Below are 18,629 nucleotides of genomic sequence, written 5' to 3' on the forward strand. Positions count from 1 at the left end.
GAGCAGACAGAAGCACATTATTACATCTGTATCAAGCACTTGTCCGCTCTAAACTTGATTATGGTTCCCAAGCCTATTCTTCAGCTAGAACTTCTGCACTCTGATGGCTCGATCCAATACACTATAGAGCCATACGGATTGTCACAGGGGCATTTCGTACTTTGCCCGTACAAAAGTTTATACGTTGAAGCCAATGAACCACCACTGATGCTTCGACGTCAGCAATTGTCATTACAATATGCCATAAAAATAAAATTCCTGCCTGACCATCCTACGTGGACATCTGTTTATATGCCACAGAGGGAAAATCTATATAATACGCATAAAACTGCCAGTTGACCCTTTGGTATCAGGATTCAAGAGCTGGTTCGTGATATTAACTTTACATTGGATAATATATCCATGTCAGCCAAGCAATCAGTTCCTCCCTGGAATATGCAATTTCCGACTTGTGATTTAAGTCTTAGGAGCTGGCTGAAAGTTCACACATTGCCATGTATATATCGGCAACTCTTTGCAGCGCACCGCGCCGAATGCCCAGAATTCTTGCCGGTATATACAGATGGATCGAAGTACGAAGAATTTGCTGGGTCTGCTTGTGTTTTCCCAACCAAAACAATCTGCAATCGTATTCCGTATGAATGCAGCATATACACTGCAGAACTGCATGCAATAGAACTAGCCTTGGATCATATAAAATCCCACCACTACCAAAGGTGCATATTATATACTGATTCCCTAAGCGTATTACAGGTCTTATCCAAGGTGAGAAGCACTCAATCAGCAACGTCACAAAGTAGTATCCGCTTGTCTGTCCCCTATACAGACTGCAAGCAACTAATTCACAAAAAATTATGCGTACGTTGGCAAGAAGATTGGAATGGGTGCCCTACCAACAAGCTGAATGAAATTAAGCCTGTAATAATGCATTGGCATTCTTGTCAGTGCAGGGTTCGCTGGGAGGAAGTAGTTCTTGCTCGTCTACGCATAGGACATTCTCACCTGACGCATTCGTATTTGCTGAGGGCTGATGATAATCCTGTGTGTAGATACTGTAGTGTATTTTTAACTATCCGTCATATTTTAGTAGAATGTACTTTTTTTAATAATGAACGCTGTTTATGTTTTACCCATTTGTCTGAGCCTTATACACTCAGGCACATTTTATCGGACGACGACAATGTGTCAGATGTACTCAAGTTTTTACAACTAATTAATCTATATAGTTTTATATAGATTTCTTCAATATTTAATACATTATAACTGGCTGACCGGGCTAGCCGGGTGGGTAAAGTACCTGCCTAGCAACCCAAAGGTCGTGGGTTCGAATCCCGCCTTGGGCTTGGATCAAAGTACTGCAAAAACCTTGGGAGGTGCTTTATGGTCACAGAAGCCAATGCGCCAACAACTACTAAAAAAAAAACCATTATAACTGTGTTTATGGCATATGTTATTTTATTGTATATTTTTACATATTTCTTATATATTTTTATCTTATACCTATAGACTTCCTGCACTATAGCCTTAGATGCTGATGCATAAAAATCCTAATAACCAACCAACCAACCCTCATCAATGGTGTTAATAAAAACTGAAAAAAGAAGGGGGGGGGGGATCTTAGACCTGAACATTTAGGGATATCACTAATAGTATTAGTCCAAGAAGGCAATGCCCATTTATAACCACCTTTTGTCTTTTGCCACTCAGTTATCCCTTTTATCTCTAGCTGCAGCTTGCCCCTAATACCATACTGCTATAATTTGAACAGTAGTCTCTTTAATTTCGAAGTGTCAAAAAATAATTTATATAATGTGATAATTATTTTTTGCCTCTAGGTTTCTTTGTTACTGTATCATAATAGTTTATTTGATTGATGAGACACGGTCATCCCTTAACAGATCCATGCTATGATTTCTGCATAACTGTATCCTTGTCAAGATGATTCCATAATGCCGCTGTGTTGCGTGATGGTCATCACACAACACAGCGGCAACCCCCAAGGCAGAACGCGCTGGTCCCACAGGAACTAGTAGTTGTTGGTGACTCTATTGTCAGGGAAACGGGGAACATGCTTTGTAAAAAGGATAGGTGGAACAGAACCAGGGTATATCTGCCAGGGACAAAGGTTGATGACGTTGTAGAATGGATATCATCATTTAAGGGCACAAAAAGTGATATAGTTGTACACGCTGGCACTAATGATATTAAGAGTAGGAGACCGGCAGAATTACTTAACAGGTACAGGTCACTGTTGAAAAAAAGCCATGAATTAGGGTTGAATTTGAAAGTGTCTGCAATTCTGTCCAGACATGATAGGAGGGAGTATATGTTGAGAGCCTTGTTGATAAATTTGGCCCTGGAAAGATTATGCAAGGCTCAAGGGGAAGAATTTTTTTCAGCCAGGTCTGTACTTGTTAACAGGAGAGACTGCTTCTACAGGGATGGGATACACTTAAATAGAAAGGGTGCAAGAATATTTGCTGATGCTATCGAGGCAGTGTTAGATGGGTCGGAAAACTGCTAGCTTGGGGGGGGGGATACAAGGACTAATAGATTAACAGTAGCCACTGGCAGAGGTGAAAGTGATTCTTGCACTGCTTCTATTGGAATGAGCAGAAACCTGGAAAACAAGATGCAGGATATTTCAGAAACTGCTGGGAGTAATTGCGGTATAAGTAAACACATGGGTTGTGTAAGGGTAGCTAAAAATAGGAACAGGTGTGTGTATACTTGCGTGTACACCAATGCTAGGAGTTAGGTAAATAAATTTGAGGTATTGCTCAAAACATCGAAGGCAGATATTGATTGTTGGGATATCAGAGACGTGGTGTCACGCAGATATAAGGAATGCAGAACTGGAAATTGGGGAGTACAATGTGTACAGAAAGGATAAGAAGGGAGGAGGGGTTATACTATTAGTTAAGAAACACAAAATCCAAGGAAGTGAAGCCAGTCGAAATAGCTGGACAGTGCAGTGTCGAGTCAGTTTGGTGTGACATAAGCATTGGGAGATCAAAATTGAGAGTAGGAGTGTGCTATAGGCCTAATGACTCTGATGAGTATAATAAGACACTGTACAGGGAAATAGAGTGGGCCAGTAAATCAGAGTCTTATAATAGGGGATTTTAATTTGCCAGATATTGACTGGAATTTGTGGGTTGGTCACTCACACACTAGCAAGGTTTTTGTGGATTTATTGGATGATTGTTTTCTACATCAGCATGTTCGGTAGGCAACTAGAGGGAGTAATACTCTTGATTTGATTATCAGTAATGATTCTTCACGCATTGAGAATCTGCAGATAAAGGAACCACTAGGTGGCAGTGATCACAGTGTGCTGAAGTGGGGTTTACTCAAAGAGGTAACTACCATCAGGGGTAAAGGGAAGGGTTTTTGGTTTCATAAAGGCGACTACGATGGTCTGAGACAGTGTTTAAATTCTATACAGTGGGACCAACTGATGATGTTACTAACAGCAAATTCAAAATGGGAGGCATTCAAAGAACTTATCTTGGAAGCTACTAGGCTTTACATACCAACTAAGAAATATTGTTCAAGGTTTAGGCCTAAATGGATGTCAGATGAACTAATGAGACATATGGCAGAGAAGAAAAATGCATGGGATACATATTAATTAACATGTGACACAGAAACCTATGACAGATATAAGTTGATCTGTAACCAAGTTACAGAGGAGGTTAGGCAGGCGAAGGCAGATTACGAGATATCTTTGGCAATGGATGCAAAGAAAAACAGCAAAGACTTTACTTATGTAAACTCTAGAAGGAAGGGGATGAATCAGATTGGTCCACTTCATATCGATGGTTCAACTGTTGATGATCCTGCTCAGGTAGCTAACAAACTAAATGAATATTTTGCATCGACATTCACACATGAGGAGTTATTCAGGGAGGGGAATTCCAGAGGTGTATTCAACTCTGGCAGTAAGCTAGATAATCTTGTAATAACTGAGAGTAAAGTGGAGGAGAAATTGTTGACGATAAATACAAGAAAGGCACCTGGGATGGATGAGATTTATCCAGTTATATTAAAGGAGGCAGCAGAGAAAATAAGCAAACCCTTAGCCATAATTATGAAAGCTTCCTTGGACTCAGGGGAGGTACCCATAGACTGGAGTTGTGCAAATGTGACCCCAATTCACAAAGGAGGATCAAAGGCTGACACAAGTAATTATAGACCTGTGAGTTTAACTTCTGTTCCCAGAAAATTAATGGAGGCACTGTTTAAAGAAGCACTGCAGGATCATCTAGACAAGACTTCAGTTATAGCTCGGACACAGCATGGTTTTGATAAGGGAAAGTCTTGCCTGACCAATTTGATTAGATACTATGATGCAGTCACAAAAGAACTGGATGCAGGGAATAACTTTGATATTATATACTTGGATCTTAGAAAGACTTTTGCACATGGAAGATTGCTGCACTGATTGGAGCAGTGTGGCATTGGAGGCAAATTGCTGCTATGGATAAAAGGGTGGTTGAGGGGGAGAAGACAGAGAGTGGTAATCAATGGACACTGCTCATTGTGGACTTATGTTATTAGTGGAGTCCCTCAGGGTTCAGCGTTGGGTCCATTATTGTTTTCTGTATTTATAAATAATATTGATGATGGTATATCAAGCTTAATGTCCAAGTTTGCACACGATACAAAGGTTGGCAGGGTTGTTAAGGACACTACTGATTCTATGCTGCTGTAACAGCATCTGGAAAAGTGTGCAGTTGGGCTGAGAGGTGGCAAATGAAGTTTAACATTGACAAATGTAAAGTACTACATATGGGAAACAGCAACCCCAGGGCAACGTATCAACTCTGTGGTACTACATTGACAGTGGTAGAGAATGAAAAGGACCTGGGGGTAATCGTACAGGCAGATGTGAAGTTTTCTGCGCACTGCAGACGAGCTGCAAGAGTAGCTCGTGGTGTCTTGTCAGTGATATACAGGAATTTTTCTAGCAGGGATAAGGAGGTGATTATTCCCTTGTATAAGGCAATGGTCAGGCCACACCTTGAGTACTGTATACAGGTCTGGAGGCCTCATTCCAAGAAGGATTTAGAGCTGCTGGAACGAGTACAGAGAAGGGCAACAAGATTAGTGAATGGAACAAAGGGTTGCTCTTACAAAGAAAGGCTTAAGTTCTGCAAATTACAGTGTCTGGAGACTAGGCACCGGCGAGGTGATCTGATAGAGGTGTATAAAGCCTTGAATGGTTTGAGCAATGCTGATGGGATTCTTTCTTAGAAAATAGTCACCTGAGAGGGCATAAATTCAGATTGAGGGAAGACAGATGTAGGATAGATGTGCAGAAATTTGCATTTAGCCAGCGGGTAGTTGGTTGGTGGAACAGACTTTCATCCCTTGTTGTGGAAGTTGATAGCCTAAATAAATTTAAGGCTCAGCTGGACAGGTATTTTGAATGAACGGATGGGTGAAATGGAAGTGTTTTTTTTTTTGGCTGATGCTGCATAAGCTTGCTTTCTTGCATCATATGCCTCTATTAATGCTAATGCCAATAATACTTCTTTAACCAACAACTCCATTATTTTCTTTGGAAGAGAAGTTGAGCTTACAGGTCTGTAATTATTCTCTGTATCCTGTGGCCCAAGGTTTGCTTACCTCTTTTACTGTTTTTCTTTCAGTAAAATTGGATTGCTTCCATCAGCCCTAGTTGCTTTATTTACTTATAGCATGAACAACTTCTATTTCACTTTCTTCATAGTTATCACAAAATCATTTAACTTTTATATAACTTGATATAACGTCTTGGTATTCCCATCCCTATAAACTTCAGTGTGGATGTAAATGCAAAATTGTTATGTAATTTGGCAACAATCTGAACAGAATCTTTAGTAGTTATGCCATTTATATCCAGTGGTCAAGTGTGGTGGTTCATTCCTTTCCTTCTAGTGTTAATATAAGTGAAGAATTCTTTTCTTTGTCATTCAAAGCATTAGCATTAGTAGAGGCATACGATGCAACAAAGCAAGCTTATGCAGCATCAGCCAAAAAAAACATTCCCATTTTACCCCTCCATTTTTTCCAAATGCCTGTCCAGCTCATCCTTACATTTATTTAGTCTATCACAACAAAAGATGGAAGTCTGTTCCGCCAATCAACTACCTGCTGGCTAAGGGCATACTTCCGCACATCTCTACAACTGTGTTTCCTCAATTTGAATCTGTGTCCCCTCAGGTTCTTAATCTGAGCAAGAGGAAGAATCCCATCAGAATTCAACTTACTCAACCCATTCAAGGCCTTATACACCTCAATCAGATCACCTCGCAGGTGCCTGTTCTCCAGGCGCCACAATTTGCAGAACTTAAGCCTTTCTTGTAAAGCACCCCTTTGTTCCCCTCACCAATCTTGTTGCCCTTCTTTGTACTCATTCTAGCAACTCTATATCCTTCCTAAAATGAGGCCTCCAGACCTGTACGCTGGGTGTGGCCTGACCATTGCCTTTTATAATGGGATAATCACATCCCTATCCCTGCTACCAGAATTCGTCATTCACAAGACACCATGACCTGCCCTGGCAACCCATCTGCACTGCTCAGTGAACTTCATATTTGACTGTACAATTACCCCCAAGTCTTTTTAACTTACCACTTCCCTAAGTGTAGTACCACACAGTTGGTAGGTTTCTCTTCGGTTATTGCTACCCATATGCAGTTCTTTGCATTTGTCAATGCTAAACTTCTGTTCCCACTTCTCAGCCCATTTGTTCAACTTATCTAGATCCAGTTGGAGTAGCATACCGTCTTTACTGTTGTTAACAACCCTGCCAACCTTTGTATCATCTGCAAACTTGGACATTAAACCTGATATACCTTGATCAATATCTTTGATAAATAGACAAAACAACAATAGACTCAACACCAAACCCTGGAGGATTCCACTAATATCATTAGTCCACAAACAGCAACGTCCATTGATTACCACTCTCTGCCTTCTCCCACTCAACCATCCCTTTATCCATTGCAGCAACTTGCCCTTAATGCCACACTGCTCCAATTTGTAAAGCAGTCTTCCACATCGAACAAAATCTTTCTTGAAATCGAAGTATATGATATCAAAATTATTTTTTGCATCCAGTTCCTTTGTGACCACATCATATTATCCAATCAAGTTCATCACACAAGGCCTCTCTTTAACAACCCCATTCTGTGTCTTAACTATTACTGCAGCCTTGTCTAGGTGATCCTGCAATGCTTTTTTAACCACCGATTCCATTGTTTTCCCTGGAACACAAGTTAAACTAACAGGTTTATAGTTACTTGTGTCATCTTTTGAACCTCCTTTGTGAATTGGTGATACAATTGCTCACCTCCATCCATGGGGACCTCCCCTGAGTCCAAGGAAGTTCTCATAATTATGGCTATGGGTTTGCTTGCTTCCTTTGCTGCCTTCTTTAATTTAACTGGATAGAATCCCATCCACCCCAGGTGCCTTTTTTTGTTTAACTTCAATTTCTCCTCCACTTTGCTCTGAGTTATTACAAAATCACTTAGTTCCCTGTTAGTGTTTGATAAAGTTCTGGCACTCCCCGCATTGAATAACTCTTCGTGTGTGGATGTAGATGCAAAATACTCATTCAATTTATCAGCTACTTGAGAATGATCATCAGTAGTCAACCCATCTATGTTAAGTGGACCAATCTGATTCATCCCTTTCCTTCTAGACGTTACATTAACTAAAGAACTCTTTGCATCCTTTGCCAAGGATTTCTCATAATCTGCCTTCGCTTGCCTAAACTCCTTTGAGTTGATTACAGACTGGTTTATATCTGCCATAGGCTTCTGTGTCCCCTGGTTTATATCTGCCATAGGCTTCTCTGTCACCTGATACTTTATACGCATCCCATACATTTTTCTTCTCTGCGCCTCATTGGTTCATCTGACATTCATTTAAGCATAAACCTTGAACAACATTTCTTAATTGGAATGAAAAGCCTAGTAGCCTCCAAAATTAAGTCCCTGATGGCTTCCCATTTAGAATTCAACGTTGGTAACATCATCAATTGATCCCACTCTACAGAATTTAAAAACTGTCTGAGACCCATATAGTCAGTCACCTTTACGAAAGCAGTAGCCCTTCCCTTTAGCCTTGGTGGTAGTTACATCTTTAAGTAATTCCCACGTCAGTACATTGTGATCACTGTCACCATGTGGTTCCTTTATCTGTAAATTCTTAATGCATGAATAATCACTGCTGATAATCAGATCAAGAGTATTGCTCCCTCTGGCTGCCTCTCGAACATGTTGCTGTAGAAAACAGTCATCCAATAAATCCACAAAAGTCTTGCTAGTTTGCGAGTGATCAAACCACAAGTTCCAGTTGATATCTGGAAAGTTAAAATCCCCCATTATAAGACATTTTGATTTACTGGCCCACTCTTTCTCTGTACAATTGCTCATTATACTCATCAAATTCATTAGGCCTGTAACACACACCTACTCTCATTTTTCCTTTCCCAGTGCTCATGTCACACCAAACTCAACATTGCATTGTCCACCAATATCAATTGGATGTACTTCCTTAGATTTTATTTCTTAACTAACAGCATAACCCTTCCTGTCCTGTCTATCCTTTCTGTACACATTGTACTCCCCAAATTCCAGTTCTGCACTGCTTATGTCTGTGTGACACCACGTCTCTGATATCCCAACAATATCTGCCTTTGATGTCTTGACTAGCACTTCAAGCTCATTAAATTTATTAACTATACTTCTAGCATTAGTTTACATGGAAGTATACATGCACCTGTTTCTACTCTTAGTTACCCTAACCCAGCCCATGTATTTATTTGTACCACTATGACTCCCAGCAGTCCTAGAAATCTCCATTGCCTTGCTTTCCAGACTGCTGCTCATTCTAATAGAAACAGACTTTATGATCTTTGTTAGTTTGCCCAACCTTCTCCTCCCCCACTTAATGGCCTGATTGCAGACTAATTTGTGTGTAATTTTTGTTTCTGTTCTCTGATAATTTATAATTATTCCATGCATTTTTCTTCCATGCCACTAGTCTCATGCATAGTAATACTATGGCCAAACTGTGTATACACGTGTAACTCATTCTTCCCTCCTGCTGTATATGGTTGAAGGTCCTGCACTATGTCAGATCTGTGATTTAGTTTTAACTGTCAAACGCTTGCTCAATGGGCACAAACAAATTAATTTTCTTAGTTCTTGCACTGTGTATATCTACTATTTTAATCTCACATAAAAAAATCAGCTGTTTTAACCTTCAGAAGTAACTCTAGTTTCCTTTTATTTTTTGTTAGTACGGTTGAACTTGGTTATAACGAGCATTGAGGGACTGACAATTTCCCTGTTAGAACTGTTACTCACTATATCAATGATAGTGTAGATGTGGACCCCCCCCCCGGGGGGCCATTAAACAATGAACGCTATAACAGTAATGAGTTCAGTCTATCTCCTAATTTTTTAAATTCTCAATAACTTGATAAAAAGATAGATTCAAAAAACAAAATAGTAGAGAGAAAAATTAATAAGTATATACCTACATTATTTATATTAATATGCTTGTATAAACTACAATACACTTAATATTAAACACAATTTATTTCTCTGTAATTAAAAACAATATCAGCTGCCATCTGTTTAGGTCTACACTTTGAACAGTATCTCTTAGTCGATGGACTAAAAGATATTGTTCAAGTGGATGACTCCTGAAGGTTAGTTCAACTTTTCCTTCATACACTGTGATGATACAGAACTTTGTAAAATGGCAAGAAATGAGTGTGGTGTTATATTTGTGCAATATATGTACGGTGTTTAGTTGTTACTGGTCATTTAGCTAGCAGAAAGCAGTAATCACCAAGGAAGCTACTTCCTGGTACCCATTGGCACTATGAAGATGCATGCCACAGCTATACACGTACTGTCTTACACAAGATAAAGAAAAAATAAAAATGATAATAAATATAAATGCATCCACTGGAGGTAGTGTAATACCAGTGGATGCTAGCAATTTCATGCCACTGATAACCCAAGCAAGTGATACCAGCAGAAGATCCTTCTCACTATGAAGGAAGTAGGCCATTTAGTATCTTGTCTCATAACACACACACACACCAAATGTTGTCAGCATTTGGAGAGCCAGCCACTAAGAGTATTTTTTTAAACAATGTAATCAGGATGGCATATCAAGATAGAAAAAAGAGAAGATCCCCTGGTATATTCTCACAACATCCTTAGAAGTTCCTATTCTGAAGTCTGTCTTGATCTAATGAGTTGTCCAGTCAGGGAGTCAGCATCACTAGTCAAAACCAGTTATTCAAAGTGCTGTCAAGGATATAGGAAAAGCTTGAGAAATTCAGTCAATGTTCATCAAGAAATCCAGTCCAGAACAGTCAATGAATGTAACATGTTCAACTAGTTTTTATTAATCTTGAGTCTAGCAAGTGTTATTCAAGGGTCTTTAATATTTCTAAGATGGTAATTAGAATGCTTGCTTAATAAGTATGGATAGTAAAAGGTGCCTTCCCTTTATTTGTCAGTAATGTCATTAGATATATTAGAGGCAGGGATAATGCTGCCATGCAGATTCTCTTAGTTGGTATAAAAAGCCTACTAGCTTTTATGATTAGTTCCCTGAATGCTTCTCATTTTGAATTTGTAGTTGATCCTGCTGAAAAGAATTTAAAAACTGTCTAAGATCATTTTATCACCTTTTATGAAAGCAAAATCTGCAGGATCATCAACAGTTGAACCATTGATATCAAGTTGACCAATCTGATTCATCCCCTTCCTTCTAGAGTTTACATAAATAAAGAGGTCTTTGCTGCTTTTCTTGGTATTCTCTGTCAGACATTTCTTGTAATCTGCCTTCACTTGCCTCAGCTCTTTTGTGACTTGATTACAGACTAGCTTATATCTACCATAGGCTTTTGTGTCGCTTGATAATTTTTATGCATCCCGTGCATTTTTCTTCTCTGCCATGAGTCTCATTAGTTCATCTGACATCCATTTAGGCCTAAACCTTGAACAGTATTTCTTAGTTGGTATGAAAAACCTAGTAGCTTCTATGATTCCTAGTAGCTTAAATGGAAAGCATTCAAGGAATGCTTTCCATTTAGTATTTAAAAACTGTAGAGCATTGAGACCACTGTAGTCACCTTTACAAAAGCAAAAACCCTTCCCTTTACCCTTGATGGTAGTTATATCTCTGATTAAATCCCACATCAATACACTGTGATCACTGCTGATAATCAGATCAGTAGCATTACTCTCTTGTTGCCTCTCTAACATGCTGCTGTAGAAAACAGTCATCCAATAAATTCACAAGTCTTGCAATTCTGTGAGTGACCAACCCACAAGTTCCAGTCATTATGTGGAAAGTTAAATTCTCCCATTATAAGACATTCTGATTTACTGGTCCACTATTTCTTTGTACAGTTTATTGTACTTTTCAGAGTCATTAGGGCTATAATGCACTGCTGCTCTCATTTTTGCTCTCACCAGTGCTTATGTCACACCAAACAGACTCAACATTGCACTGACCACTCATGTTAACTGGATGCTTGTTACTATTAATACTGAGTAATTTTAATAGACTACTGTTTTTAATAGCTGAGTAATTTTAATAGAGTTTTTTTTTTTTTTTTTTGTCCTCACCTTTTCCCATTATTATATGGGGTCAGCGTTTTTATTGTTTTGGCATGCAATTTTTACGGCCAGATGCCCTTCCTGACGCCAACCCTCACCCTTTATCCAGGCAGGGAATATGCGGTGGTCATTCCCTTACCTACCGCATCCTCCGTATTTGGTGGGTACGGGCTCTAACCCCGGTCTAATCAAGAAGCGTGTGCTATGCACTACTGCTCCTGCCCACCTGGCTACGGAGGCGCCAGTAATTTTAATAGACTACTGTTTTTAATAGCTGAGTTCAGTACTTTCAACTGTTGAAACTCATTACTGTTTTAATTATCTCTCTTAATTTGCCTTTTGTAACTAATGTTAACTAAAGATATTGATATTCATATCATTTGTTTTTGTTAGGAATGCAAGCTGCTAGTAAAAGTCTAATGGAAACCATATGTGAATTGTACGAGCCAGAATGGTCGGAACATGACCAGATACCAGTTAAAGCGCAGGTAAAAGCATCATCTCCATATTTATATTTGTGAAGTTCAGTCAAATACAAGTAGGCACATCAAAAGATAATTGCAGGTGAAGATTTAGCCTTCATTCATAATTACTAAAATATTTAATAAAAGAAAATCATTAAGACATTGGTATGTAGAATATTGAACATAGAAGTAAACTAATAGTAGCAGAATTAAGCTAAACAGTTCCTGCAGTCTTTCCACAATTTTTATGTTTATCTTTCTTTGTTTCTTCTATCATCACTCCCTTTTTGATCTTTCTGATCACTTGTCTTCATAATCAACATGTAACATGTAACCATCTTCAGATGACTTTAGGTGTATTATTTAATACAAACAGGAGGTACATTCCATCTTTCCTGATTTTGGGAAATGAGTATATTGCTGATCATGCTATTGCTACAGTTTAACTTCCATTAAATTTTCCCACTTACAGCATCTTACTATCCTGCTTTTTTGCTTTTTTTTTGGTCTCATGCAAATAACACTCCCACTTATTACAGAAATGCCTGAACATAGCCAGAGCATCTAAATAGTTAAAAAGTCTGGAGAAACACCAAAGAAAATCAGTGGTTGTGGGCCAGTACTGCAAGACAGGAGAGAGCGAGAGAGAGAGAGAGAGCGAGAGAGAGAGAGAGATCTGAGCAGGAGGAATTGAGGGAAGTGGTTAAAGCACTGATATGAGAGGCCAAGCCAGTAGGAGAATATGGAAGCCATATAGGAGACAAGTTATTGTCAGCTGATGGTTGCAGGATTAGCAGGTAATGATCTGGTATTCAGCTGTTCTGAGCTAGGTGTATATCTGCAGTTTATTGCTTTGTGCTTTTTGAAGATGTGGATAGCATAGGTTTAGAATACTGTATTGATTCTTAGTTTTGTTGTGAGCTGCCTGGTGTACATCATATTGGGGGAAAATGTGGGGGATGTGAGACCAAGTGTCCAGTTCCCCACACAGCTGCAGAGCTGGGAGTTGCTAAGATGGCGCTGAGAAAATTTTGTCTAATGGAGCCATGACTTATCGGTAGGTATGTAGTATATGTGCCAGATTTGAAACCTTGTGTTGGATTTGGGGTTCAGAAAGCCGAAAAAGCATTTGCCAAATTTCTATTAGCTTGTTTGTAACTTGGACCTGTAGAGCAGGTATGGACACAATACAATAGGCTCATGATGATGAGAACATTTGCTTCTGTATGGAGCTCAATTGGTCAGCATAGATATGTAGTACTGACTGTTGGCTTTGGACATGACAATGAGAAGAAAGATATTAGTAGAGTAGCATTAGGGCTTTGCTCTTGATGCCCCAGTCCATGTGTGAGATTTTGATTATCATGCCTGTGAATTTTTTAACATCATCCCCAGATAAGTTACATATGGAGTAAATGATAATTTATAATTAAGGATGACCCCTGAGTGTTTTTCACTTGTAGAATGGGCTATAGCATATTCTTGATCTTTTATTACTGGTGGCTATTTGATAGTGAGGTTACCTTTCATGAGCATATTTTGGTTTTTATTCGGAGAGACTTTCAGTTTGTACAATATGTACCGTAATGTGGAGAGTTCCTTTAACATTTCTTTGGAATTGTTTTCTAGCACTCATCTTGAATTCTCTGAAATATAGAAAGACTAATAGATATAACTTGGCTATCTTAAATGATACGACACGTGTGTGCATCTCCCAATAGGTATTAGCACCTCCATATATCTTTCCATTTGTTCTCTGACTCTGTTCCCTATCCTTGAATGGCTGGTATATGACAATCCACTAAACAGCAGTTTTATCTTGTTATAATTGACATAACACAAAATACTCTAGCTCAAGAGGAGCAAAAGTTATATATAACAGGTGTGCATGTGAAAAGGCATCCTGAATCTAATTTGTTAGATCCAAGGTGTATATAATAAGTAGCTCCCGAATACACAAACTGTATGGAATAAAATCAGGAATATGAACAAGTATCAGAATTCTCAATTCCCAATACTTAACTGATGAGGAAAAGACAACTGAATCTAAGGATTTGGCATATGCCCTCTGCAAAACTTTTACCAGGGTATCTATGGCTACATTTTATTCTTTAGGCTTCCAGAAGTATAAAAAACTAGCAGAAATGCACAATCTGAATTTTTCCATTAAGAATTCTGTTCCATACTTTCATTCTCTAACAGCGTTGGAGCCACAAAGGACACCAGCTCAGTCCAAACAAAATGCAGGAAGTCTATATGGTATTCACTATATGATGCTAAAAAAATCTGAAGAGAAATCGCCATCTTTATTACTGCGATACAACAGATTATATATGAAAAATGAATTTCTTTATAAATAGCATGTTGCTATAATCTTTGCTTTCCCAGAGCATGGTTAAAGATCTTACAAATCTGATTAACTACTACCCCATTGCACTCTTTTTTTTTTTTAAAGGCTGCAAGAGTCTAGCTTCCCTACATCCTATGGTCTATACTTGCCATATGGAAAAGATGATTAACAAAAGATTAATGTGGTACAGTGTGAATTTAGAAAACATTGATCAATATTAGATTTCTTAGTACAAATAAAAAATAGTATATAAAATGCATTCATAAGAAAAGAACACTTGTTCATGGTTTGCTTTGATGAAGAGAAAGATAGACTGGTGTGAGAGGATTTTTCCAATGTACTTGGAACTTTGGTATGTAGTACCAGACATTTCAAGTTTAGATGCAAACCACACTCTTAGAGATCTTTCTCCAGGAAGAGGATGTTCCACAGGGATCCATCCTTAGCATAACCATATTCACTATACAGATAAATTATAATGGAACAGATACCAAATATTATAAATGCTGCCCTGTACATAGATGATTTTAGCACCTTCCACTTCCAAAACACCAAACAGTTGGATGGAAACTGTAAGGAGTAATCACTCAAGTGAGCACATGGGCCAAAAACGACAGTTTTAAACTCTTTCTTTGAAACTATTGGCTTAGCTTTTTGTGGGAAACATAACCTAGACCCAGAGTAAAAGTTAGGTGATCCCAATTGCACAGGCAATCCCAGTTGCACCAAGAATCAAATTTTTAGGAGTAATCTTAGATTAAAAAAATTTGACATGTTTGGAACTTATAAAATATTTAAGAACAGCATGTCTAATGAAACTGAATGTTTTGAAAGTCTTATCTGCAACAAAGATAAGTTGATTGAAACACTCTGCTATACATATTATGGAATGCTTGTCTATGACTCAATAAAATGAAGTGCTTTGAAATGGTTATGTCCTGTCCGTCATGATGAGCAGGACATAACCTGCTCAAATTTGCATAGCTTTTAGGAATGTATCACACATGACGTACAAAGCTTGTGTGTAGAAACTTAAGCTTATGACAACTTAGGTGACAGAGCTTAACATATATATATATATTTTTTTTTTTTTATTGTTACATATTTTTATTTATTGTGCCTCCAAGGAAATGAGCCCATATCCACTGACAGAGCTTAACAGCCAAAATAAATTGCTCACCATTCAGCATGGAAAACCATGTATGAATCAAGTTGGAAAACTTATATAGAGCACACTCAATCCCAGCAGGCCTATTAATGGTTGAGCATGCAACACCAAGTTTGCTCCTGCACAGTGAATAGCAGAACTTAGAATAGCAATCTTGCTCAAACATCTGACTCCATCTTTAAATGCAGTACTACCAGAACTGTCCTTCACCTCTGTGAGTGAGAAAAATACTCTATACTCTCGGAGAGCAGTTTCAACAACTGCACACTACAACCCAATTTTCCACATTGCACCTGTATATACAGAGACTACTCCAAAACAGAAGATGAAGTAAGCACTGTGGTAAAGTTTTCTAATGTAGTATTATCACAATGATTACCGATAGAATACAGTAATTATACTGCCATTTACACTGCCAAGTTTCATACCATACAACTGACCATCAATCATATATCACTCGTATGCCTACCAAATGGTATAATCTTTATAGACTCCCTCAGCTCTACAGCATTATATTCATGCTATCAAAATTGCCTTTCTAATCTTGTGGTAAATTCTGAACAAACTAATAACTACATATTCCAGCGTATCCTGGGATCCAGGACACATTGGAATAAGTGGAAATAAATAAGCAGATGAGAAGTGAAAACAACAGGTTCTGTCATTCCAAATTTCAAGATACTACACACCCACCACAATTTTGTTATCTGAATGAGCAGCCTGAAACAATCACAGCAAAAATGAGAACAAATTGGCAATAAATTTTTGCAGATCAAACAGAAACTACAACTCTGAAGTGCTAGTGAAAGATCGTAAAGACAAGAGGAAGCAGGCCTGACCAGAATAAGAACTGAGCACAAACATTATTTGCTTTGTCTTGCTTAGGGCAGAAGACTTCCCATTTTCATACAATTAGCAGTCTCCCATATTATACTCAACTGTCCAAAATTTACAAGAGAACACTAAATAGTGTTGAACATTATTTATAACACAGGTCACCATCTGGTCTATTAATATCAGGCAATAGACTCTCTATAGCTTTCTTTTTCTAAAACTAATAAACTTATTATCAACGATTGTAGTGCAGAATGCAAAGCTATTGTGGAAAAAACTAAATACTAATTCTAAATAAACTGCTACATAACACAAACATAAGATTAAACATTTTATGAAGCAGAAAGAGAACAAAAATGTTCAATGCACTTGTAACCCTTACGGCTGATGTGCTGGTTAATATTTAAAAAGCCAACAAACACACACACAAATATATTGTAAAGTTTGTTCTTATTGTTTTTAAAAGAAGAGAGGGACCTTGTGACAACATTGAGCAGCATTTTGTGTTATAGATTGGAAAGAAGTGTTTTTTTTATAGTTTTGGCATGATAGGGAAAAATTGTAAGAGAAAAATGTTTGCTTTCTAAAAATAGATTAATTTTAGAAGTCATGCAATTTTTGGATAACTTTCAAGTAAAGTTATACAGCCAAGATCTACAATATAGATTACATTCATAATTCTAGCAAGCAGCCACAAATAAAATAAATTCAGGTAGAGGTATTTATTATATATATATATATATCATAATATATAATTATAAAATAAATTTATTTTGTATTTGTATATGTTTCCTTCGAGTATAAAATTATATTTATTTTATAAAATCAGATATTTATCAAAACTTTGTATATTAGATCATCGTATACAGAAATATTATAAAAAAGTTATATACAGGTAGTTCTCGCTTTACGAGTTCCCAGGTTTACAAGTCCCCCCCCCCAAGTATCAAGTACCAACAAAATCGAAAATATGAATATTAATTGCAAAAAAAACGAATGTTAAACATTCATAAATACCGCATTCCAGACCACATACATAGCTATACAATACAGTGTAACCTGCTTTACGATATTAATCAGTTCCAGAGACACCATTGTATCGTTAAAATATCGTAATGTGAACCCAATAACATTGTTTTTTTGGTAATTCGTTTCAAGATCTCGGAAGTTGAAATTTTCGCTGTATAACTAAGCTATTTATTTCTCTATAATGTCATTTTTAAGGTCACGCATGGCCCTAAGGCCATATAAAAGGTCGTGAGCGTGGATTGTAAATTAGTTACCAATTCAAATCATTAAAATGCGCTATACTTTCATCGTTACCATATGTTCCATTATAAGAATCAATTACACCTTTGTGATAATTTTCTAAAGCACATTTCTGGAGGTCACGACCATAAAACAATAAAAACAATTTGCACTTTCCAATTTATTGGGCTTTTCCGTTAGTGCATCTAATTATAAACGGGTAGTAAACTCTATCTTCTTGCATTTGCGAAAATACTGATAGCTGGAATTGTGTGGATTTTTACTTTATTATGGTGAAATGTGTTTGCCCTTTACTGAAATCTTCAATCCTATAAAAAACAAATAAATTTTCAGAATCTTCTCTTCATTCCTTTTTTTTTTTTTTTTTTTAAAGCTTCGTAAACTTGTTACTTCAAGTGAATCTTGTTAGTTGCAATTTGTGTGTGCCGTTAAAAAATGCTTATGCATGCAATTGTGAAATTTATAATTAAAAGAGAAGATTATCTTGGAAACAAATGCCTCTTGAAACATTTCTGAAGAAGATGACTCCTTGTGCAACAAACCAGCGAGTGCCGAGTCAATAATGAGTGATCAACGAGTGTGCATTTAGTCGATGATGATGAAGAATAAACATTCTTTAACATTTGTAAGTCGTAAACGATTTCTCTGTTATTATAATTTGCTTGATTTTACAGGCTGCGTTTTCATTTTTTTCGATAAATCAATCATTGTTGAAACATAAACTAATTAGCTAACTAATTTCATTGTTGAGAATATAACCGCTATTTTTAATCTTATGTCTAATGAAAATAAATTCCCGCTTTACGAGCACGCACTAGGAATGAATTAATTCAGAGCCGAGAACTACATGTATATACATTTTGAAAATTCATAATGTAGTGTCATTTTTCATTAGT

At 37.4% G+C, this 18,629-nt stretch overlaps 1 protein-coding gene across 1 annotated transcript in view; it reads left to right on the top strand.

Annotated features, from left to right (window-relative positions):
- Positions 1-18,629, top strand: part of LOC150090811 (myc box-dependent-interacting protein 1-like) — a 250,695-nt gene that overhangs the window by 105,568 nt on the left and 126,498 nt on the right. Inside the window, exon 4 of the mRNA XM_090380153.1 lies at positions 12,042-12,136. Coding sequence (XP_090236279.1) covers positions 12,042-12,136 — 95 coding nt within the window. The remainder of the gene's footprint in view (positions 1-12,041; positions 12,137-18,629) is intronic.

The sequence above is a fragment of the Mastigoproctus giganteus genome, chromosome 1 (assembly GCF_048544385.1).
Source record: "Mastigoproctus giganteus isolate SK-2022 chromosome 1, ASM4854438v1, whole genome shotgun sequence".
NCBI lineage: Eukaryota > Metazoa > Arthropoda > Arachnida > Uropygi > Thelyphonidae > Mastigoproctus > Mastigoproctus giganteus.